General features: G+C 40.6%; 2 protein-coding genes across 6 annotated transcripts in view; one reads left to right on the forward strand and one right to left on the reverse strand.

The window, feature by feature from the left end:
* Positions 1-4,302: 4,302 nt before the first annotated feature.
* fancf (FA complementation group F) lies at positions 4,303-7,977 on the reverse strand. Its single transcript, XM_052029486.1, has one exon. The coding sequence runs from the start codon at positions 7,962-7,964 to the stop codon at positions 6,960-6,962; it is 1,005 nt and encodes a 334-aa protein (XP_051885446.1). The 5' UTR covers positions 7,965-7,977; the 3' UTR covers positions 4,303-6,959.
* Positions 7,231-25,192, forward strand: part of LOC127577864 (growth arrest-specific protein 2) — a 134,403-nt gene continuing 116,441 nt past the window's right edge. For 2 of the 5 annotated variants that reach the window (XM_052029491.1, XM_052029492.1), the window contains exons 1-2: positions 7,313-7,444; positions 20,908-20,957. The gene's annotated coding sequence lies outside the window, so the exon portion shown is untranslated. Of the gene's footprint in view, positions 7,257-7,312; positions 7,445-20,907; positions 20,958-25,192 lie in introns of those variants that run through there. The other 3 variants (XM_052029488.1, XM_052029490.1, XM_052029489.1) reach the window with 3 other exon arrangements.

Here is a 25,192-nt window from a genome sequence, read left to right on the forward strand (position 1 = left end):
TACAATTACAAATGATGCAGATGAAGAAAAACTCATCCCACCACCTTTCATGATTTGTGTACATCCTGCTGCATGTGTACATACATACCTTTGCTCAACCCCACCCCATTAAACCTGCACTAATTTACATTGCTTCTCATTCTTTTTACTAAAATGCTTTACACTTAATGCACAGAAGTTTGAAGTAATCTGCTATGTAACTGCCCATTTCACCAGTATGTCTTCTGTAGGTCGTTTCAAATCTCATTATTTACTGTGTTGTTTCATGCCATTTGATAACTTATCCCCATATCCTCAAGTCCACGTCATTAATCAAAATCAGCAGAGAAGCTAATATAAAACCCTATAAATCACCAATCAATGGATGTTTGTTTCAGTTTTTTACTAAGGTCTGGAAAACATGGGCAGTTTCAGTTATTAAAAAAATATTCAAGTGGAGCGATCATATCATAAAGTTTAGCATTTTTATGGGGAAGGAAAAATACCGCTCTGTGTTGAAGTAGTCAATTTGAGGAGGGCCCCTTTCAATGGGATAGGAACAAGTCTGGCCCAGATAAATTGGAATTCAAGCTTGGAAGATAAAACTATAACTTGTCAATTCGAGTCCTTTAAAAGTAGAGATGTTTCAGCTAGTATCCAGATACATTCCTGAGGGAGAAGGGTAGAGAAATTAAAGCCAGCATTCTGTGGATCACCAGTAAGCCTCTGAGCAAAGACAGTAAAATAGAGCACTTGACAGATGTCATCTTATTAAACTGTGAACCAAGCTGATTACAGGAAGTTCAGAGGACATTTTAAAAAAAACAAGAAGCAAAGAGAACATGAAGAAACACTGGCAACAAATGTAAGAGGGAATCCAAATGTATTCTATAGACACATGAACAAGAAAAGGATTGTAAGGGGAGAGGCAAGGCCAATCAAAAACTCAAAAGGAAATTCCATGTATTTCCTTACATCATAGACCATTTTGTTCTATTGAATCCATGCTAGCTTACAGAGCAATTCCATTTGTCCATTAATTTTGTCCTGTAACCTATTCTCTCCACATTCATATTGACTGCCCCCAAACTATCACTCACTTGCATAGTAGGAAAACTTAGTGGTTGGAGGAAACTCAGGCATTCACAGGGAAAACATGCAAACTCCACAGCAAAGGACACTTCAATTCAACCCAGGTCACTGGAGCAGTCATGCAGCAATTCTACTAGCTGCACCACTATGCCACCCAAATGTACCATAGAGGTGGAATGCTCATTACAGTACTAAATGGACACACATCTTCACCAAGAAAAATGCTACTGCTAGAGCCTAGGCAAATTAAGATGTTGAGAATCTGAATGGGCTAAAATGGATAAAAGGAATGTAGAAGAAAGGCTAGCTGCACCTAAAGTGGATAACATTCAGCTAATAAAGGGGCAATAACCTGTGTGCCACAGAAGCATTAGGCAATGGTCATCTCCAACATAAGTGTCTAACCATCTGCTCGATATTCAATGAAATTCTAATGGCCGAGTTCCCCACCATTAATATCGTGGGATCACTATTGACCTAGAACACGACCTAGACCAGCCACACAAATACCATGGCTCCCAGAGAATACCTGATGCTGGGAAACTGTGGCGAGTGATTCAGCTGCTGAAGTAAGTCACCTCCACCATCCACAAATCAAAAGTGCAATGGAATCCTGAAGCGTCCTGACCCGAAATGTTGACCACCTGCTTTTCTCCACAGATGCTATCCGGCCCACTGAGTTCCTCCAGCATCATTGTGTTTTTCATCCAGATTCCAGCATTTGCAGTCCTTTGTTTCTCATGGAATACTCTCCACTTTCCAGAATGAGTGCAGCTCCAAAACTCTCAAGATGCTCCACTACCTGGAACAAAGTAGTATACTTGATTGGTACCCCATTGACCACCTTAAACATTTATTTCCTCCATTACCACTGCAGTGACTACAAAATGCCTGGCAGGTACTTGCCCAGATCACTCCAACAGCATCACCCAAACCCAAAGACGACAGTTGCAACAAATACACTAACACTTGCAAGCTCCCCTCCAGTTTCACGCTACATGGTTTTGGAAAAATTAATGCCAGTCTTTCACTGTAGCTGTGTTCAATTCCTGGAACTTCCTACCCAATCTCATAGAAGAGGGTGGGGGCTTCACTAAAAGGATTTCAGCAGCTCCAGACCACTTCAAGAGGATTTAGGGATGGGCAGTAAATGCTGGCAGAGGCATTTTCCATTATCTTCCAAAGATGTAGGGATAGAAACATAGAAAAACCTACAGCACAATTCAGGCCCTTTGGCCCACAAAGCTGTGCTGAACATGTCCTTACCTTAGAAATTACTAGGCTCACCCATAGCCCTCTATTTTTCTCATCTCCATGCACCTATCAAACAATCTGTTAAAAGACCCTATCGTATCCACCTCCACCACCATTGCCAGCAGCCCATCCCACACACTCACCACTGAGTAAAAAAAAAACTTACCCCTGACTTCTCTTCTATACCTACTCCCCAGCACCTTAAACCTATGTCCTCTTGTGGCCTCCATTTCAGCCCTCGGGAAAAGCCTCTGACTATCCACCCAATCAATGCCTCTCATCATCTTATACACCTTTATCAGGTCCCCCCCTTATCCTCCTTCGCTCCAAGGAGAAAAGGCCAAGTTCCCGCAACCTGCTTTCATAAGGTATGCTCTGCATTCCAGGCAGCATCCTTGTAAATCTCCTCTGCACCCTATGGCCTCCACATCCTTCCTGTAGTGAGGCAACCAGAACTAAGCACAGTACTCCAAGTGGGGTCTGACCAGGGTCCTATATAGCTGCAACAATACCTCCTGGCTCCTAAATTCAAATCCATGATTGATGAAGGACATATCACCATATGCCTTCTTAACCATGGAGTCAACCTGTGCAGGTGCTTTGAGCATCCTATGGACTCAGACCCCAAGATCCCTCTGATCCTCCACACTGCCAAGAGTTCTACCATTAATACTATATTCTGCCATCATATTTGACCTACCAAAATGAACCACTTCACATTTATCTGGGTTGAACTGCATCTGCCACTTCTCAGCCCCACTTTGCATCCTATGTCCCGCTGTAACCTCTGACAGCCCTCTATACTATCCACAACACCTCCAACCTTTGTGTCATCTGCAAACCTACTAAGTTTGGGATAAACCCACTAACTGCAGACCAAACAATTTATCACTGGTAGTGAGATTAGATCTAGAAACAATGATCAGGGACAGATTTAGCAGTCATTTGGACAAATGTGAATTGATTAAAATAAAACAGCATATAATTGTTAAAGGCAAGTGTTTTTGATGAAGAAACAGAGGGTTAAGGAGATAAATGCAGTTGACATGGTATAACTAGACTTCAAACAATGACTGACAAGGTGTCAAACAATAGGGCGGGTCTAATCAAGACTGAAGGTCATTGAACGAGTAAAGTTGCAACAAATATGATAGAAAATCAGGTAACTTCATTACTACTATTCCCTGTTATCAAACTGTGAGAGGGTTGGCATATAAAAGTACCCCCAGAGTGATTACTAGGACCAATGCTTTTCCTCAAATTGTTTTGGATTTGAATATACAAGTTATGAATTCCACAGAATCGAGTCATTGTGAACTGTGAGGTTGAGAAAATGGTTAAACATATACACAGCTACTTCAAGGGGTTGAGGTGGAGGAGAAGTAGCTGTGGTAGTTAATTTATGACAAATCCAGAAAAAAATGGGGAAATCAAAACTTGAAGCTGCACAGCAAAGTGGAGCCACTGCCTCACAGCACCAGAATCCTGACCTCAGTGCTCTCTCTATAAATTTTGCACATTCCCCTTGTGACTGCATGGGTTACCTCATGGACTCTGGGCTGAAGGGCCTACTTCTGTGTTGTATCTCTTTCTGTGTTCTCTTTCTACTGGATCATGATTTTAGAAACAGTAGCACAGACTATAAGAGCAAGGAAGCCGTGCTGAACCTACATAAGATACTGCTTCAAAAATTTGCTTTACATCTTCCACAAAATCTTTATTATTAGGAACACTTTCCTCACATCATTCCTACCCATGGCTTTATTCTTCTGATCTTTCTCACCCTCATCCACTACACCAATCAGAATTGGTCAGTCACTACAAAAGCATTGTGAGAACCATGTGTGGCATCCCTAAAGCAAAAAATTAAAATGCAGAGACTGTTGTTTACAAGTATTCCCAGCTCAGACTTCCAACAGTAGAATAAAAAAAATGCAGGTAGACCTTTGGGAGTAGAGGTGCAGTTACTTTTAAAGACTTATTCAAAACCTTGTTAAACAATAGAAAAAGGAACTTATGGTAGGGAGAAATTTGTCATTTATTTACAAGTAGCAATTTCACTTCAAAACATTGAGGAATAACAATCTATTTGATAGACTAGACAGAATAAAAGTAGTGACATTTATATTGAAGCTATTTCAACCTGAAGATCCCAAAGGATTTGACAGCCAAGTGCTTTTGAATTACAGATGAGGTAGTTTACAAACAAAACAGACAATCCATGTACAGCAAGTACCACAAATAATTAATAACTAAATCAATTTTAGTTGTGTCATTTCAGGCATATATATCAACAGGAGTCAGGAGAATCTATCTGCTCTTTGAATAAAGCCATGGATAAAGACTTGAATTCTTTCATGTCTTTCCAAAAGGGAACTGGGCCCCAGTTCAGTGGCGCCACATTTTCTTTGTAGTGCAGATGGTGTCAACTTAGATTAGGTGCTCAAATTTCTGGAGTGGAAATTGTATGCTCTTACCTCTGATTCAGAGCTGAAATTGCCAAAGTTCACACCTAATCCAGGACTAGAAATCACAACTTGAATTTAAAAAGGATCTTCAAAGTGAAGACATTACTGCTGAAAACACTGCTGCCAAGACTTATAAACTGGAACAACTTTAATCAAAAAAAATCAATTCACTGGAGGTGTAAAAGTGATTAAAAGGATGATACTAGAACTGAGGAGTTATGACATCTAGAAAGAACAAGCTGGGGATCTTTTCACAAGAAAAAATGAATTAGGCATGCCTTTATAATTTTAGTGTGAAAGACAGAAAATGTTTGTGCATGCAAAGTAGTTTAGAGTAAGGGGCCATAACTAAATAGTTTCCAACAAGAAATTGAGAATAAAATTCTTATCAAGGGATTGATAGAATAAGGAACTAGCAATGTAGCACAACTGGATGGGAGAAGCTGGAGGACTGCACATGAGAGCAACAAACAGAAGGTAAGCCTGATAGGATTAAATGTAGAATGGAAGTTGTGTTGATAAAATATTCAGATTGTGCTGTATGTTTGTTGCAAAAAGTATTTTTTTTAATCCTTTTAAAAAGCTAAGTATTTCTTCATGTACTTATCCTTTCTGTAATGCTTTTGAAAGACAAATCAAACTAAGTTGCAGAGAGGTCCAATCAATTTTGTATTTTGGTCCACAAGGGAGTCAAGCGTTATGGGGGTAACAAGAAAGAAAATGTAGCCAAGGCCAAGAACAAATCAATCATGATCTTCTTGAATAATAAGGCTGGTTAAAGGAACCATTTAGTCTGTGCCTATTCCTCATGTTCATGTTTGCAAATTAAATAAGTAATCTTAGGATTTGTACACCAGGTTGAGCAATGGCAATTTAAATTCAATATACCCCTGTTAAGTTAAAGTAAAAATGTCATGGTGATATATGGAAACTTAGGGCCTGGCCTAAGGTTAAAAGGATCCAAGCAAATATACAGAAAAAGACAGAATAATGAGCAAATTAATCAGAATTATTGACTGCATGTTGCAACTTTAGCATTCTGATTTTTGAAGGGTGCATCATAAAAGTCACTAAGTTTGCATATCATACAAAAAAGGTAATAGTCAATAATGATTAGAGACATGTCTAGGTGGGTTTATGGAATGCATTTAGAAAAGTGAGTCACAATAGATCCTGGTAGGAAGAACTATATAGCATAATTTTGGAAAGAGGTGCAAGCAGCAAGAGGGGCAAGTTGCTCATACCAAAATCCTTGCAGGCAGGCTAACCAAAATAGGACCCATGGGATGCTACATAGAGAGTACTAATGTTATGTTACACTATTATAACCCCAATTGGAATCTAGTGGAGTACTGCTTTCACTTCTAGGCAGTACATTTCTGAAAGGACAAAGGCTTTGGAGGTGCAGAAGAAATGAATCTAACAGGAGGAGTTAACATGGATAAGCTGAAAAAGCTAGTGTCACTTTTTTGACCAAGGAATTTGATAGATGAGTTTAAAGTAACAGAATTATGTAGACTAAATCTGAAACTCTTCCATGGCTCAAAGATTAGTAGACAGATGGCATGAATTGCACATTGATGCAAGGCAAAACCATTCTATCTGTACATTTCAAATTGTAATCAGAGGAAACAAAAAGTGCCAGTGCATTACAAAACATTTTCACAAAACGTTGGCCAGGCCGCACCAAAGGTATTGTGCACAGTTCTGGTCACCACACTGCAGGATAGATGTGGTAGCAACACAGACAGCACAGAAAGCTTCACTAGAATGTAGCCTGGAATCAAGGGTTGTAGTTATATGGAGAAATTAGCCACATAGCAAATTAACAGTTTTACTGTAAAATGAAAATGCAAAGATGTGTCAGCTTCCTGAAACATCTAAAATCATTTAAAAGGATGAAAACATCCCAAATGTTAAGCAAAATACCAAAGGCTGGAAATCTGAAAAGTACCAGCCGTTTTCACCTGTTGATCTGTTTTGCCAGCTCTAATTAAAGATCAGTGACTTCAATCCTTAACTGTTTCTCTCCACAGATGCCAGCGTTTCCTGCTTCACCCCAATGCATTAAATAATTGTAACTCGACTGAGCCAGCAGGAGATCACTTCACAGGTGTGCAGACATATTACTATGGTTTGCAACTTAATCAAATGCAAATTACAATCTCAAACAATTTTCTGCCGTTCTAATGCAAGTAACAGATCCGTCCATATGCTGATCCCCCACACTTCAAAGTCTCCATCCTGGGCTTTCAGAGTCTTTAACATCTGCCGCGTCGACTCCTTGGTTCTCGGCGGCCCCTGCAGGAGAGTGGCGAAGTGTTGCAACAACCTCTCCCAATCCTGCTCGGGCGACTCCTGGTGCAGCCAGCGGCCGCTGCCGGCGTCGTACCGCATGCGGCCGCCCCACCGCTGCAGGAAGTGGGAGTAGCCGCGCGCGAAGGCGGGCTGCTGCGCCGCGAGGTGGGTCAGCGCGGCGCACGGCAGCTCGCGGCAGGCGGCGCTCAGCGCGCGCCCGTCACCTAGCAACCACCGCAGGGCTTGCGGTTGCGCGCCGCCGCCTCCCGCAGTCGTCAGTAGCGCGGCGAGCGGCCGCCAGGAGCCGGCGCTGCCGCCGCCAGACACAGCCCGCCGTAAAACCTCCTGCTCCGGTAATTCCCGCCGCCGCTCCCCCAAGCGCTGGCGCAGTATCTCCGCTTGCGTTTCGGCCACAGCCTGGCGTTCCGGCGGATCCACGCAGGCCTGAAGAACCCGCGCCGCCGCCGTCAGCCGGATCGCGCGTCCCAGCGACTCCGACACGGCCCCCCGGCCGCATCCCGCGCCGCGGTACCAGGCGGCGGCCCGGTGGAAGGCGGTGGCCGAGGCGGCCGGGTTGCACAGCAGCGCCTGGCCGAGCATCTCCTGGCCCCGGCCCAGCTCCCGAAGCCGCAGGCCGCGGTACCACGGTAGCCGGTGGTGTTGGCCAGCGCGGCTGCCCGGCTGCTCCAGCTGCCGCCGCAGGGCCGCCTGCGCGCCCGCCTTTCCCTCCAGCCGCGAGTCCAGCTGCTCGAAGTAGCAGGCCCATTGGAAGGCTCGGCTCACCGCCGCCTCGTCCCAGTCGCCGGCCCACGGACTCCGCGCCACCGCCAGCACCTCGGCGAATCGCTCCAGGTTCTCCAGCACCGCCTCCATGCCCGCGCGCACTGGCCGTTGCCGCGCCGAACCTCGCGCCCCTTTCAAACCGGCCGGGAGCCCGCGCGCTGCCACCCCATTGGCTAACTGGCGCCCCACGTGCCTGGTCGTCTCCCCCAGGTCGGGAGCATTTCTGCGCATGCTCACCGAGGATGTGTGATCGCCTGCTACATGTGTTCATGGACGCAAGTTTGTAACTGTTGCAGAGCTCTGTAGTGTGGAGCGTTGGATAACTTTGTGGACTGGAGTGTTGTGTTATGTAACTAAGTTTGGGGAAGTTGAAAATAGTTTTTGAAACAGCAGTGATTTTACTTTCACATAAATTTGTGGAAGTTGAAAATAAGTTTTTGAAACAGCAGTAATTTTATTTTCACGTAAGAATATTCACCTCCCAACAACAAACAATCTGCTGGAGGGTCGAGCAGCGTCTGTGGGACGAAGGGAATTGTCGACGTTTCGGGGCGAAACCCTACATCAGGACTTCCCAGCTTCTGTCGCTATTTCCATTCTCCATATTGCCTATCACCCCTCCTCACCTGGATCCAACTATCGCTTGCTAGCTCTTGCTCCACCCCCTCCCTTCACCTTTTTATACTGGCTATCTCCCTTCTGTCTTTCAGACCATCTGAAGGGTCTCGACCTGAACACGTCGACTGGCTATTTCCTTCCATAGATGCTGCCTGAGCCGCTGAGTTTCTCCAGCACCTTCTATGTTGCAGCAATTTTCAGATGTCTGCATTTAACATAACAATTTCTCGTATTTGTATATGCAATCAGTTGTACCTAATAATAACAATGAGCATTGATAGCCTCACAATTAACAATGCAGAAATTCTGGGCTATTGATTTTTCTCCCTAATATATAAAAGATGGTCAAGTTTTCCATATGTTTGCATTCTCAACCAATTTTTTTCTGGGTGCTTAAAAGTGCAAGGCATTATTGATAAGATTATTTTGCAAAGTATAAAGCTCCTGTATTTATTTAAATAAAGTCAAACTTTCATGTTGACAATTGAAGTTTCTAGGGAATATGCATCTTTAATAAAATAACATAAATTGTCTTCCAGTCCTTGTTTTCTAATCTATGGCCTTGCAGCTTCCTCTGAGACCTCTGCAGTTTTCCAGTTCAGGCTTCTTGTACATTCTCTTTTTTTAATCACTCCATCTTTGGCAATTATGCCTTCAGCTCCCTAGGTCTTAAACTGTAGAATTCCAGTCTCTGATTTACTGTGATGAATTACATGTTCATCTGTATAATTCTACATTATAACTTACAGCTTTAGGCAAGCTGCAACTTACATCAAACAGTTTTATTTGAATTATGGAGTATAGGAGTAGGCCCTTCAACCACTCTGTCCATGCCAACCATCAAGTATCCATCAATGCTAATCCTAATTCATGTTTGTTAAATAGATTCTGAAGGGTAGGAAGCATTAGGTGCATAGCTAACCCAGCCATTATTTTTCCCAGGAGCATTATGAAATCAAATTTAAATAAGGCACAGAAAGAAATATCAGGACAAGCAACCAAAGGCTTGGTGTAGAGATTGGAGGTAGGTTTTAAGGAGTGTCTAATGGGAAGGGAAAAAAGGTAGATAATGCAGGAACAGGATGTAGGGAGGTAGAATTCCAGAGTTTATTGTCCTGGCAACTGAAGGCACAGCTGTCGATAGTAAAGCAATTAAATTTGGAGATGATTAAAAGTTTAGCATGGAAAGAGTACAGATGCTTGGAAGTTGTACAGCAGCAGAAAAAGACAAAGGTAAGGAAGGAATGAGGGCAGGGGAGGCAATGTATGTTAGTACCATTGATGGCAGAGCCTTTGGCGAAGGAAAAGACTGGTCAACTACGTCAAGAGGGGCCTACAGGTTGAGAACAAAGTGAACCTGTTTAGTATGTCATGTGGGTGTTATCTCTCTGAACGTACAGATGTGCATAATTCCATCATGGGAGCCATAAAGCTCCCATGGTTGAGGTCATATCTCACACAAAGGAAGATGTTGCTGGAAATCAATTACCTCAGCACCAGCAATTCCTCAAGGCAATATCTCAAACTCAATCCCCTTCAGGAAGACTTCATCAATTCCTTCAATCATAAAATCAGAAGTGGGTACGTCAACTGGTGTTGTTTTTGTTTTAGCAAGATAGAAGCATACAACATGAAAACGGGCCTTTACGTCCGCCATGTCCATGCCGCCCTCGTACTATCTACACAACCCTATTTACACGCATCGATCCTGCTTTACCCAATCTCACTGCTCTCTTACTTCACCCTGCAGCCAATTACTGTCGCGTATTCCTTAGTTGCCCCTTCACTCTGTCAATCCCTGTTCCTGGTTTATCCTAAACGGTCCGCTGAACCATCACCCTTTCAGGTCCGCTTGAACCTATCGTCTTCCTTTCAGGTCCGCTTGAGCTCCATCTTACCGTCTTCCTTTCAAGTCCGCTTGAGCTCCACCCTGGCGGGTCCGCACCGCGTTTACCCGGTCCACTGCGGATCATCCTGCTGCCTCTGAGCTTCCTGTCGCCCGCTATCTCTGCCCTACGTGCTTCGCACTGTCTTTTCAGCCTGTTCATGCTTCACCCACCTAGTGCGCTGGCTCGTCACCCTGCACCTCTTCTCATTTTGCGGTCCACTTCCCAATCACCCTGCTCTCCCTGCGGACGATTACTGTCGCCTGTTCCTTGGTTAGTTGCCCTTTCGCTCCTGGCTCACACTACACCAGTTGCACAATATTCCTCGGCAAATGAAACAGTTTAAGCTTGCATGCAGTCAGTCCTAAAGAACATTTGGGTATGGACTGATAAGTGGCAAAAGGCATTCTCATATCAAAAGAACCAGCCACTACTGATCTCCAGCAAGGGAGAGTATCAACACCTACCCTTGATATTCAAAATTCAATAAGAATTACTAATTACTTACCATCAACATCCTGGCAGTCATCATTGACTAGAAATTCAGTTGGACCAGCCACATCAGTAGTGGCTATAGAAGCAGCTCAGAGGCTAGGTATCCAGCAGGGAGTGACACATTTCTTAACATCCTAAAGTCATTTCACCATTTATTCTACTGCGCTGAAGTTAAGAATGTGATGGAATGGTCTCTTCCCTGGATGGGTACAGCTCCTACAACAGCAAAGAAACTTGGCATGATCCAGGGCAAAGAAGCCTGTTTAATTTTTCCCCCATCTACCACTAGACGTTTATTTCCTCCACCACGTGCGCAGTGGATTGAGTGTCTACTCCTTTTATGATAAACTACAGTTACTTGCCAAGGCCACCCTAATAGCACCTCAGATCCACAACCTCTTGCACCATAAAAGGACAGGAGGTTAAGGCGCATGAAAAAAAACACCATTTGCACATTCTCTGCCAAGTAGCACCGTGCCTGGCATGAAAATTTGTCATTGCTTTGTCACTGCCTTAGTCTTGGAATTCCCTATCAAACAACACTAAGGGAAAACCCTCACCTGAAGGACAGGAGTTCAGAAGGTGGCTCATCATTACCATCCTCTAAAGTGAAATTAGGCATGGGCACTAAATGCTGGCTTTGCCAGCAATGCCAAGGTCCTGAAAAGAATAAAACAAAAACTCAGCATACCTGTACAACTTCCTTTTATAATATTCCAACGTTATAGATTCTGATAATTTTCTTGGGTGAAAGATAATCTCTTCATGTCCGCTAGAACTTTTGACACTTTTGAAATCTGTGACTTTTGATAATTGACTTGTGAATATAGTTTTGCTCTATTAATAACTCACATCTTACACATCGACATTAGGTTACCTTTTAACTTTCTCTCTTGTAAGAAAGACAGTTCTACTTTTTACCACCACTCCTCACAATTTAAGTGTCTCATCACTGGTGACATGTAAATCATTTTTGCTGAGAAGAATTCAATAATTTATAATGTTCTGGCATGATTCTATGCTTTTATACTCTATACTTTAAATACAAGTAGCCCATTATCCTTTTTAGCCACCTTATCAACTTACACTGCCACCTTGAAGGATTCTGCTCATCCATACTTAACAACTGAGGTATTTTTGTTGAAAGTTTTCTTTATTCATTTACTCAAACCACATGGAATATAGTGCAGTTAAAATGTCAAGCTATCTGCCGTCCTTCTGTCTATTTCACTATTCTTTCTATGCCACCAAGAACAACATTCTCATTACTATATTGCATCTTTTGCAAACTTTATATTGCTCCTTCTTGCACGTTTAGAATTGTTTAAAAAAAGATGAAGTGATAGTTTAAAAAAAGAGAGTAATAGTCTGCAAAATGGAAAACAGCACTACAATGAGAATAAAAATCTTTCCACCAGCAATCTTTGCATCTTGCTGTGTAAATAACATACTATTATACTCTTTAAGATGCCCTTGTTACATATCTTATAAAACATTATATTAACGGATGGATCTAGTAACAAATTTGGAGTTTGTGTTTTGCTTGGATTGTAGAAAAAATTATAAAGCACTCTCTTACTCTTGGTATTTATGCAGGATGTACACAGATTTAAGGAACTCAGTTTTAAGATTTTCTAGTGACAAATATATCCAAGGTTTAATAAACACTGAGGATACTGTAAAATACTTCAAAAAGGACACCGATGTATTGCAGGAATGACTGGTCTGATGGCAGACAAAACGTAGTAAGATAAAGAGTGATACAAATAGAGGTGTAATTTTAAAGTGGTCGCAAAGACAAGGGACCTTGGCAGTGTTTGTGCACAAATCTTTTAAGCTGGCAGAACAGGTTAACACAGTAGTTAGTGCTAAATCTATTTGATACATTAGTTTGGACCCAGAGGTATTGAGTTGCTCCTTCTAATCCAGTGCTGCTCTTCTGGTGGTAACTGCCAGCACTTATTGAACTTTACTTATTGGGAGGCCCACAAATGTACATAGGCATCCATCTGCCTACATTCTGGCTGATTTTGGCTCATCCCAACATGCTCCTCACTGCCATGCCAAACTCTCCAGAATGCTTAGTGTTCCTGCTGAATTGCCTGATTCATGCAGTAGCACATGGCCTCTGTCACAGACAATCCATGCAGTACTACATGAGTTGGTGCACTTACACTGTTGAATTGAGGGAAGCCCATTTAAACCTTCTGGCCATGAGCAGAAAAGCTGAATGTGGTAGTGCTGCTGACTGCAACAACTTCTGGTCTGGGCTGAAAGTGGTGGGTGCCTGGGGATGACCCACCCCCTTCTCTTTAAAAGTGGCAGAAGCAGAGGAAAGACAGGTCATGGAGTCACAGCATGGAAACAGGCCATTCGGGCCAATATGACCATTGAGCATCCATCTGTATTAATCCCATCTTTCAGCACTTGGCCCACAGCCTTCAGTGCCTCAGTGATTTCAGCGCTTGTCTAGACATTTCTTAAATGCTGTTAGTGACTCTGCTTCCGCCACTCTCTCAGGCAGTGCATTCCAGTTACTCACCACTTTGTAGGTGAGAAAGGTCCCCCTCAGAACCCCTCTAAATCTCTTACCCGAAGTCTATGTACTCTAGTTTAACCTTCCTTTTTCCAGCAATCTATCCTATCTGTACCCCTCATAATTTTACATACCTCAATTATTTCTCCTTTTAATCTCCTCCATTCCAAGGAAAACAGACCTAGCCTCTCCAGTCTCTCCTCTTAACTGAAGTGCTATATACCAGGCAACATCCTGGTGAATCTGCTCTGTATCCTTTTCAGCACTATCACATCTTTCCAAGGCTGTGGTTACCAGAACTTAATGCAGTACTCCAGTGGAGGTCTAACCAATGTTTTATAAAATTGGAGCATAACCTCCCTGCTTTTGTGTTCAAAGTCCCAACTAATGAAGGCCAGTATCCCATGTGTCTTCTAACCCATGTTATCTACCTGCCCTACCACCATCAAGGATCTTTGGACTTTTACACCAAGGTCCCTCTGTTTCTCAGTACTCTGTAGGACCCTATCATTCACGGTGTATGTCCTAGCCTCATTAGTTCTCCCAACATACATTACCTCATTTTTATCTGGAGTAAACTCATTTTGTCATTTCTCCAACACATCAATATCAAGCAGCCTGAGACTACCCCCCACACTATCAACAACTCCACCAATCTTTGTGTCATCTGCAAACTTCCCGATCATGTCTTGAACATCCACATCCAAATCATTAACCTATATTATAGACAGCAAGGATCCCAGTACTGATCCCAGTGGAACACCACCTTTCACAGGCATCCAATCACAAACCTGAGGGACTGTCATCCAAGTGAATCAGGTTGGAGGATTACAAGGAGGAAGGCTTGATTTTATGCTGACTGAGTTGGTAATTTGCGTCAGGAGTTGCTTATCGGAAGCCTGGTGAAAGTGTTGGCTTAAAAATTGACTGATGACATTTGGGAGTGTCCCAAATGTGCAGGTAATGACTGATTTACTTGATAGCAAGCAGCCTATATTGGAGTCCTACCTGTTTTCAAGGCCATTCAGAAACATATGTATTAATTAGGCAAATTGGATTTGCTTTTTTGTGTGTGGACAGGACATACCAGGGCAATTTTCCACATTGTTAGGGAAATATCAGTGTTGTTCTCTTCTTCAGCAACCCCTTGGTATTGAGGACAACTTGCTACCACTCTGGTTTTGTATCTTCTGAGATTGCTGATGAAGCCACTGACTTCCACAGGAGTCAGATGGGTGGGTGGTTTGTGAGGTAGAGGCATGGTTAGTTTTGGAATGCAAGCCTTTAGTTTCACAGCCAGGATGTGGTTTTTCCCATAGCCTATCTTGTGTCCAGCACTGTCCATCACTTTTTGTAACATTTTGGAGTGAACTGAATTGATCCAGTAATGGTAGAAATCTTGGGAAGATCCCAAGAACAGTCATTGGTGGTTGAAATGTTTGCAAATGTTTGAACTTTGCCTTTGTTAATCTGGCTAGGCTGTATTTAAGTATACCATGTACCTCAAAGCCGATAAGAAAGTTCTATTCATGTTACAAAATTATTCTACACTCATTATTTTCAGAATTTTATTATAACATTGAGTGCAAGGGTTTTATATTTTAATATTCAGCAATATTTTTTGATTGGTATAGTCTCTAGACCTAACTTACCTAAAGTTTTACAATTTTCTGCTATGTGTGGTTTGTTTTTTTTCATTGAAGCGTTCTTCTGACAAATACAGTATTGTCTATTTCCCATTTGTTATATTTCCTTGCATAAAATATTTCCTTAAAAGTACAATTTTGTGTTGACACATGAAAAAAATATAATGCCTATCAATCTGAAATTCTATCATTTTTTGTGTTCTGGAGGAGGTAGGGTGGATGCAAGTGAAAATAGATGAAATTTTGAAACTAATCATTTAACTTTAGTCTGGGTCTTTAATATGCAGCAGATTGAAAGATCGAATGTTGCCAAGAACTCTTGCTATCTTAATTAATTAGTGCAGTAATTCCATGATTTATGCATGTTGGATTTATGATTTTTTTTACTGTAACTCTGGGATAACTATCCTTGCTTTACAAAGCTTATTTTTGCTTTTACAAATAGAATGCCACTCTCATCCCATAGGAATATTCTGTAACAAAATGTTCATAATGTATTTTGTCCAGCCTTTTTACTTTATGAAATTTTGCTTAACAAAATATTTTCCAGGAATGGATGTATCCCTCTGGAAGAAAAGCATAAACAAATTCATTGCTATGAAGGTTTTCAGCTGATTGAGATTTCAAAGCACAACTGCATTTGTTAGCTTTATGGAAGAAAGGAAAAAGAAGAGAGATTGAGAAATGGGGAAAAGAGGATTTAGGAAATATAGTAAGGTTGTGTTTTTTGTTTTGTAGTTCTTTATTCTCTTGGCTCTTAAATGTTGAACTGTTAAAGAATTTAGTGTATGGCTGATTATTATAACAATATTGGAAGGCTCCCTGAGAATGGATCTTAAGGTAAGTTGCTAAATCATGTAGAGTAAGAAACTTTCAACAATCTCATTGTTGTGTTGAGTTAGCTGTTCTCAGTCATAGCAGCTTTAGACTCATTTTAGTTTTTCAGCCCCTGCATCCTGAATAAGAGGAAAGGAAAGTCATTCAGCTTTCCAATTGCTGATTTAAAATAGTACGGTTTAATTGAACAGAGACAGTCTTTGTCTGATCACTAATACCTCTATGTAGAAGCAAGTGCTGATACTGATCATTCTACTTTATATATGAGAAGGAACATTTTGTAGAGGTGCTAGAATCATGCTGAAGTTGATGTCTTTACGAAAAGTATGAAAAAATTTGGTGGAAATAACAGAAAATAAAAGAATATAATTCTCCACTATCCCTTAATCTCCTTCAATAACTTTCCCCCCAAAAAATAATTCCCCATTTTATTTTCTAGTTAATTTTGGTTAGAATATATCTAAAAATGTTTACATACAGTGAAAACCTGTCATTAATAAATTCATAGATTCTTCATATGAAATTTTGAAAAGATGCACAGACTAATCTATTTTTATTTTTGTTTTAGGAACAGCTAGTTTACTCTTTTTTTCTAGCCTAGATTGCTATGGTAAGCTAGAATGTAGGACAAATGAGCACAGCCATTACATCTCCTCCTAATTATCCAATGAACATTTTGAAGGCTATCTTTGATCTACCAACTTTGAAAAAGTGACCATATGTTTTGTGGAGAGATTATTTAAACCACTTACAGGTTAATACCCTTGTCAATACTCCAGTTGTATGGAATATTCAGTCAATGCTTGATCTCATTCTCAATGAACTAGATTCCATCACGTTCAACAGCTTCATGTTTCACCCTAATATGACAATAAACAAAGAGGTAATAGAAAACAGAAAATGATAGTTTCAGGTGAGGGAAATTGTGAAGGCTTCTAAAGTAAATGATAACAAAGAAACTGTCGACAAAGCTGTCCCAATCCATTAGGGTCATTGTGTACCTGATAAAGAATATTTTATAGTAACTGGTTTCTATTATTAATATGATATAATAACTAATTACAAATTTATATTTCTAATGAAGTTGTAAGGATTGCTTCATGATAAATATATACAGTGAACTAAATCCTTTGTATTCCTGAAAGACACCTATTTTGCTGTGGAATGGATTTTTGATTTATCTCTTCACTTAGAAAAGAGCAAATAAGTTTGGAAACAATATTTGAGGAACGAGATTCTTAGTTGTCACGTTTATTACAATTTTTATTTTAATTATGGCTAAGCAATCAGAGGCATAACTTTGAAGGACTAACGAAGGAAGGGATTTGACAATGATAGTTAATCACTCTTGTATCTTGACCATACCTTGTTCAGTTTCCCAAGAATTCTAGAGGTATGAAAGGATCATCGTAGATAATCTTTTATTTGACAGAAGTCTCTTACTAATGGAGAGAGACTGAACTCAGATGATACATGATATAAAAAAGATGAAAAGCAAAATGATCATGCTTTTTATTTTTAGAAATGCAGCAATGTGCAACTGAAAACATCTGTATTGAGAGGAATTTTCTAATAAATTTAGTTTTGAGAAAGGGCAAAGACAAAGATCAACATTGTTTCTGATTTCTGACAATTCACTAAGCCTTTTAACAATTATGGCACAGCAAGTGGTAATTCTACAGATCCTACTGAGAGAAGAAGGGGCTCACTGGGCTGAACATTTAAACATCTAGAAACATCTTACAGGGATCATCAGAGAGGCAAAGAAGAGGTATAATTCCACACTAAGGGGAATGAAACTGGAAACCATAGGACACTCAAAAGAGAGAACATCAAATTCTCTGCATGATTATTCATGAGGACAACAGCCCACTGCTTTCCTCAAAAAGAAATAACTGAGGGGAAAAATGACTAATACAAACAGAATCCTGATTATTGGCAGGTGATATTTATTTCAGAATATTAATATAGGCTAGAGAGGAGATTTGAGGGTAACCCGAAACTCCATTAAATGAAATATTTTGCATAGTTTGGGAGCATGTGATCATTCATGTCATTGCCAGACTGAACTATAGGCCCACCTGAGGAATGAAGTTACTCCAAGAACGAAGTTTTCTTCGTGTACAGATCTAACTCTTGTGTTATGTTATCACCAGTGACTTGCCCTTTATTTTAATGAAGTACTCCTTGACACTCTTTTGTGGATTCATATTATAAGATGCCTGCAAAATAATTAGAACCCTGCAATGTTGTTGTTCTTCATCCTGGCAACACTCTCTGATCTCAAAGAACTTGTTGCTTACGATTTTTGTACCACCGTGAAATGGCTGTACATCTATTAAATCATTTTATATTTGTTTACAAGTGGTTTGATGTACCAGAGAGTCAATCCTGGTACTAAGAAACCCAAAAAAATTAATATCATTTGTGTCCAAGTAACTTAAACTTCCTTAATATAAACTACCCTGATTTAAACATAAAGTTTCAACCCATGTTTTCATTCAAATATCGTATATAAGTATAATTTCTTCTGAATGGGAAGTCATAGTTAAGTAATCTATTGGTCTGCTTTGAGGATGTGATTAGTAGAATAGATAGGGGGGAAACCAGTTGATAATGTGTTTTTAGATCTTCAGTAGGATTTCGATACGGTGTCATAAAGAGCATTAGAGCTCGTGGAGTTTGAGGTAATGTACTGAATTAGATTGAGAACTGGTTAATGGACAGAAAGCAAACAGTGGGAATAAATGGGTCTTTATCAGGTTGTCATACTATGACTGGTGAGGTGCTATAGATATTGGTGCTTGGGCCCCAGTTATTTACAGTCTATATCAACAATGCGGCTGAGGGGATCAAATGTCATATTTGCAAATATGCTGATGGTACCTAACTATATGGAATTATGAGTAGGGAGGAGGATATTAAGAGACGTTGGGAATATAAATGGGTAGATGAGTGGTTGAGAACATGGCAGATGGAATATAATGTAGAAACATGTGAGGTTGTCCACTTCAGTGCACAAAATGGAACAGCAATGTTTTTCTAGAGGTGTAGGGTTGGGAAATGGTGTTGTGTAACAGGAAAATATGTCTTTGTACATAGTCATTGTAAGCTAATATACAGTTGCATTAAGGGAATAGGTAGGCAAATGGTATATTGACCTTTATTATGAGAGGATTTGACTACATGAGCAAAAATGTCTTATTGCCATTATATAGAGACTTAGTGAAACTGCAGTTAGAGCACTGTGTATAGTTTTGGTCTCTTTACCTAAAAAAACACATGCCAGAGTGGGAGTGCAACCAAGATTCACTATACTAGTTCCTGGAAGGTATGTTGCCATATAAGGAGAGTTTGAGTAGACTCCCTTGTATTCTCAGGAGTTCAAGGAGAATGAAAGTTGATTACATTAAAAGTCATAAAATTCATATGGGGCCTAATAGGTTGAATGAAAAAGGATGTTTCCCTGGCTAAGAACCAGGAGTCACAGTATCAGAAAGTGGGACAGGCAATTTAGGAGTGAGATAAGGAGAAATTTCTACATTTAGAGGGTAGTGAATCTTTGGAATTCTCTACCCTGGAGGGCTGTAGTTATCCAGTCAGAGTTTCTTCAAAATAGAGACAGAGAGATTTCTGGATATAATGAAGGTATAAAGGGGGCAAGGTGCAAGAAAATAGTGCTGACATAGAAGATCAGAGATAATCTTGATGAATATTACAGCGGGCGTAGAGGGCCAGTTTCTTTACTCCTCTCAATTTGTTAATTATTATGCTTTTATTTACTCCAGCACATAGTCCAGAAGATTTTTCAACTAGTGAACAGTTCTCCCAGATCTGGTTGCACTTCCTTATGGGCTGGTTGAGCTCTAGCTTCTTGTTCTGCATCAGGGACTGTGGTACTTGTATTAGCTTGTCATAGGCTTCAGACTCCCAGACATCTTCTGCAGTCTTCCTCAGATAATGCCTTCTCCTGTTACATGTAGCAGCTTTTCTGGGCTTCACTTCATGGGGACTAGGTCACGGCAGCTGATGACTGTAGCTTTCTGCCAGCTGTCCTCTTGGTGTCATGTTTGGGTTTTTACGGCATCTCGCAATTTAAAAAATGATATCTACTTAGCTGTCTTGTTGTGGTAGTAAGTTTATTTTTCCCTCTCTTTTGTCTGCTTATTCTATTTGGAACTTTAGGCTTCAGAAACCTTTGCAATTTTTGGCAGCGTTTTCTTGTTTGACAATTCACTAGCATCTGGGTGGGATTAGAAGTGAATCCTTATGTTGGCATGTTCCTGTATGCCAAGAGACTTTAGGTATGCATTTATAGGTTCTCTTTTTGCCCTTCTCAGAAGTGACTGGGCTGTTTTTACAGATTATCTTCCTTTCTATTGGATTATGGTAGAGAGGAGACAATGTGGTATTACAGGATGTCCATGTAACTGCAAATTTATCAGCAGCAGATTGTGATCCACTGTCAGTTACGTCTTCATCTGGAAAACTGAATTTAACAAAATGATCCTTCTGCTTGTGAATGATAGTTAAACTGAGGAAGTCTATTTCTAGGAAATTGGAAAAGTAATCAACTGTCACCAGGTAAATTTAGCCTCAATCACAAAGAGATCTATTAGTACCTTAACAGAAGGTCTATTTGGCACTTTGTCTTCATAGATTTATACACAATAGTGACCTGGGTTTAGTCCTGACCTCTGGTGCTTCCTGTAAGGAGTTTTCACATTCTCCCTGTGGGTTTAATCTGGGTGCTTTGGTTTCCTCCCGCATCCCTAAAATGTGTTAATTGGTAGGTTAATTGGCTGCTGTAAATTGCCTCTAGTGTGCAAGTGAATGGTAGAATTTTGAGGGCAGGGAAATTGATGGGAATGCAGATACAATAAAATGAGTTTGGGTAGGATTAGTGCAAATGGGTGTCTGATGGTTGGGGCCTCTTTCCATGCTCTAACTTTCCATGACTGTATGACATCATATTTTCAGGTGAAGTCTGTCTTTTCTGCATTCATTCCTGGCAGGCATAATGATTGACAAGCTCTCCTCAAGCAGCCAGTCTTCTCCAGATGTGGTAAGTGCATGCACTCCAGCATTTCTCTTGATAAAAATTTTGGTGCAATCACTCTTTCATCTTGGAGAAATAATCCTTCAGAAGTGAAAACAGAAAATGCTGGAAGCACTCAACAGGTCAAGCAGTATATCTGGAAACAGAAATAGAGGTAATTTCACATTGGAGATCCCTCATCAGTTTGTCAGACTTCATAAGTGTTTCTGCTGCTTCTCTAGCTATTCCTTTATAAAAAAAAACTGCATGCAACTTGTGCAGCTTTTTACCAAATGCTTTGTTTGCTGCAACTTCTTCATCAATGGTTTTGCCTTGGACAGATCCTTCAGCAGATTCACTTGCTCTAACTGTGTGTCTGCAATTTGTGTCTTCTGCAGAGAGGTACTCAGGTTTTGTATCTGTGTGTGAAATGTACATACTTCTTAATGGTAGACAATTTGTACATCATATACCTGTTACTGCAAAGTCAGTGTAGTCTCGTTGGCTTTCTGAAGATTCTTCATCACAATCATTTGTCCGGAATTGTGATCCTGTTAAGGCCATGTGCCACAGACAAGAGATCCTTTTCAGTTCTAGCTTAGCTTTGCTTGTCTCAGTGCCTATCAGAGCTCTGCTTGTAGACACAATAAGTTAGCCATCTTGCATGATAGTGGCTCTGATATCCTTTTCTGAAGCATTTGCTTGTGCTAGTTTTTTTTCCTATGTTGAAGAAGTATAGTACTGGCTCTGCTATGGGCTGCACAGGATTATTGGACTTCTTCTTGGTCTCAATCTGACATCATTCAACACCCACACCCCCAGTGTTCTCTTCCCACACACACACTCAACTGTCCATCCCTTGGGGAATATAAGGGATATAGGAGTACTCTTAAGAGGGAAAACAGGAGGGCAAAAAGAGGACATGAGATAGCTTTGGCAGGTAAGGTAAAGAAGAATCCTAAGAGATGCTATAAGTTATTAAGAGCAAAAGGGGAACTAGGGAGAGAATAGTTCCCCTTAAGGATCAATGTGATTGTCTACGTGTGGAGCCACAAGAGATGGGCAAGATCTTAAATGAATATAAAGTCAGATTTTGTGAATTCTTGACAAATATATTGTAAGATGTCTGAGCTAATTTCAAGCCTGCAATGTGTCGTCCTCCTTAGTAACACATTCTGACCTCTGACCATGAAATGTTTGATAGTTGTAATTGTATTACCATTAGATGGCACTACATCTCTTGCTCTAACCTTACTTTCCTTTACAACTACTCTGAATGGGGCTCTAGACGTTTTGAATTCCATTTGTCTGTTTTACCGAGATCCAGCCTTTTGAGTAATCATATTGAGTCGATCATTTTGGCCTGTCAGCATCCACATTGATCTTCTTCAATGTTGATAGAATGCTAAGAAATAGGTGAATGGTCAGAGCTTCTGTTAATGAAAGAGTAATCTTGAGGTGAAGCCACATCTCTACGATTTTTCCATTTCATTCAAATAACTAACTGAGCAACAATGACACCGGGTCAGACAACCACTGCAGTGATACAGTAGACATTTGCACTTAAATGGTCAACTACGTCCTTTTTCAAATGCTCAATTCATTCCTAGAGTCAGCCACTGAATCTACTGAGCCACTGCCTCCTATTGGGTAAACATGCAAGTGCACAGAGCTGTGAAGGAGAAGACATTATTAGTAATATTTATTAATGGGAACTACAAACTAAGCTGCAGAACAGTCTTGGGTAAATTAAATTTAGTTAATCCACCCTCTGATGTGTTATGATATTTTCATTTCTGATGGAGAAGAATAAGGTAGTTGTGGAGAAATTCTACGGCAATCGGGAGGTAAGATTTGCTGTTTTTCAAATAAAATTTGGGTTTTTCTTTATAAAGGTCCCGGGGCATTGCTGTACAAGGAGTAGCAAATGCAGTAACCCGGGAAGTAGTAAGTGGGTTTTAGTGTAAAGGTACCTTGATGTCTTGAGGTATGGGGCATTATCTCAGCATGTAGAGAATGTATTCTAGGATCTTAAACAAAAACAGAAAATGCTGGAAATACTCAGCAGGTCAGAATGCATCTGTGGGAAGAGAAACAGAGTCAATGTTTAAGGTCAGAGACCCTTCGATAGAACTGAAAAGGAGACAAAAGAAGCTTGTAAAGCTGTAGGGAGGTTGGAGGAGGGGCATGTGTATGATGGGGTAAAACCGTGGTGACCGTGAAGAGGGTCACTTATTCCAGGACTTTGATAGCTATGTCTGTGTCATTGGTTTCTGTTCAGGTCTAATCCCTTAGTTTATGAAATGGTAAGGTACAGTGGCACAACTGTTAGTGCTGTGGCTTCACAGTTCACAAGACCCGGGTTCAGTTCTGACTGGGTGCTCCCTATGTGGAGTTTGCATGTCCTTGTGACTACGTAGGTTTCTCCTGAGTGCTCCGGTTTCTTTGCACATACTAAAAACTTGCTGTATGGTATGTTTATTAGCTACTATACATTGCCCCTGATTTAGCTGGGTGGTAGGAGAATTGGGGTGAGTTGATGGGAATATGAGAAGAAAATGTGATTAATGTAGAATTAGCGTCAGTGGGTCCCTGATGGTTGGCATGGATATAGTGGGTGAAGGGCCAATTAACATGCTGCATGACTCTATGATTTCTATGGTCCATAAGCCAGCATTACAGTGCATTGCATCGGTTTACAAGCAGCCATGTATGGGGGGGTGGGGGGTGCAATATCATTAACTCCTTGGTCCAGGCAGACATTTTTCTGCAAAATTAGAAGCAACATGGCATCCTTTGGCAAAGCTGCCTTTACCTTTAGAAGTAGCTTATCATCAGAAATAGATTAGTTACAGCACAATTCTTTCATTCCCTCTGATAAAATTTTGTCTTGGTTTAAAGATCTTTTAAGATAAATTAATAATAATTTAATATAAATTAATATATTAATATAAATATAAGAAAAATAAATTAATGGTGGTTAATAGTTACAGTAAAACTCCAATAATCCAGTAATCTTGGGACTTTGGTGTTACCATGCTGGCTGATTTTCCAGACTATTGGATTTTATTTCTTTAATACATCAACAATCTTTTAATTCACTTTTTTCAGATATTACACAGTATGATAATATAATTTTCGGTGAACTAGGTAAGTTGAAAGTGAGCGAGAGAACCAGTGCCTCTGTAAGTTGAAAGGGAGAGCAGGAACTAGGGTCCCGCTAAGTGAAATGGAAACGCAGAAACTAGGGCCCCAGTGAGTAAAAAGGGAGTGTGGGAATTGGGACCTAGTAGATAGTATCATTTAAGAAGCACTTGGATAGGTATATGCAGGGGTGGGGTTCAGAGGGATAGGGCCGAACGCAAGAAATTGGGATAGGGCCGAACGCAAGAAATTGGGACTAGGTGGGTGGGCACCATGGTCGCCATAGACTCATTGGGCTGAAGGGCCTGTATCCATACTGTATTGCTCTGAGTCTACGAATGAGTGGAAAGGGAGAGTGGGAACTGGAAGCACCAGTATGTTAAAGGGAGCGAGGGAACTAGGGCCCTGTTGAGATTAAAGGGAGTGTGGGAACCAGGATCTCAGAGTAGAGTCAGAGATCAGAATTTCCGAAAAGTTGCATAGCAGATAAAGTTTTACTGTTTTTCTTTTTGAGTACCCTCTAATGCTCCTTTTCTTCTAGCTGTGTACTGGTATGTAGTGGAATATCCAACAATGTTGTGTAGGTGTTGTAAAATTCTACCTCCCTTGCAAACAGATGTAGATGAAAATGAAGTGTAGCATTAGGAAGGAGTGCACAACCTTAACAATGCAAATAACTGGTAAAAGTACTGTAATTCCTACAAATAACAAGTTGAAAGAAAAGATTCCATGTCTAACTCTAGGGATGACAACTGAGTCATGTTCCAAATTGGCAATGAGTGACTGAAATGCTATTCAGATGTTGATACTAAATTATAGGAGAAAGAGCTGATTAAAACATTCTTTGGACTCTAATGAACTTGCCATAGAATTGGTGCTACACTGTCAAACAACTAAGGAGTTCCATACCATGTCGGTAACATGTGAAGCATAACTATGTACATCAAACTACTATACTGGATAATAGAGATCACACATGCCTGATACCCATTACCAAGGCAATGGCTCAATAGGATACTTGCCACTAATAAAAGGTCACCTTAGACCTAAAAGGATGGAATCACTGAAGCAATAAAATCATTCAGCTTTTTCATATTCTTTTAATGAAACTAAGGGAA

The sequence above is a fragment of the Pristis pectinata genome, chromosome 14 (genome assembly GCF_009764475.1).
Source record: "Pristis pectinata isolate sPriPec2 chromosome 14, sPriPec2.1.pri, whole genome shotgun sequence".
Taxonomy (NCBI): domain Eukaryota; kingdom Metazoa; phylum Chordata; class Chondrichthyes; order Rhinopristiformes; family Pristidae; genus Pristis; species Pristis pectinata.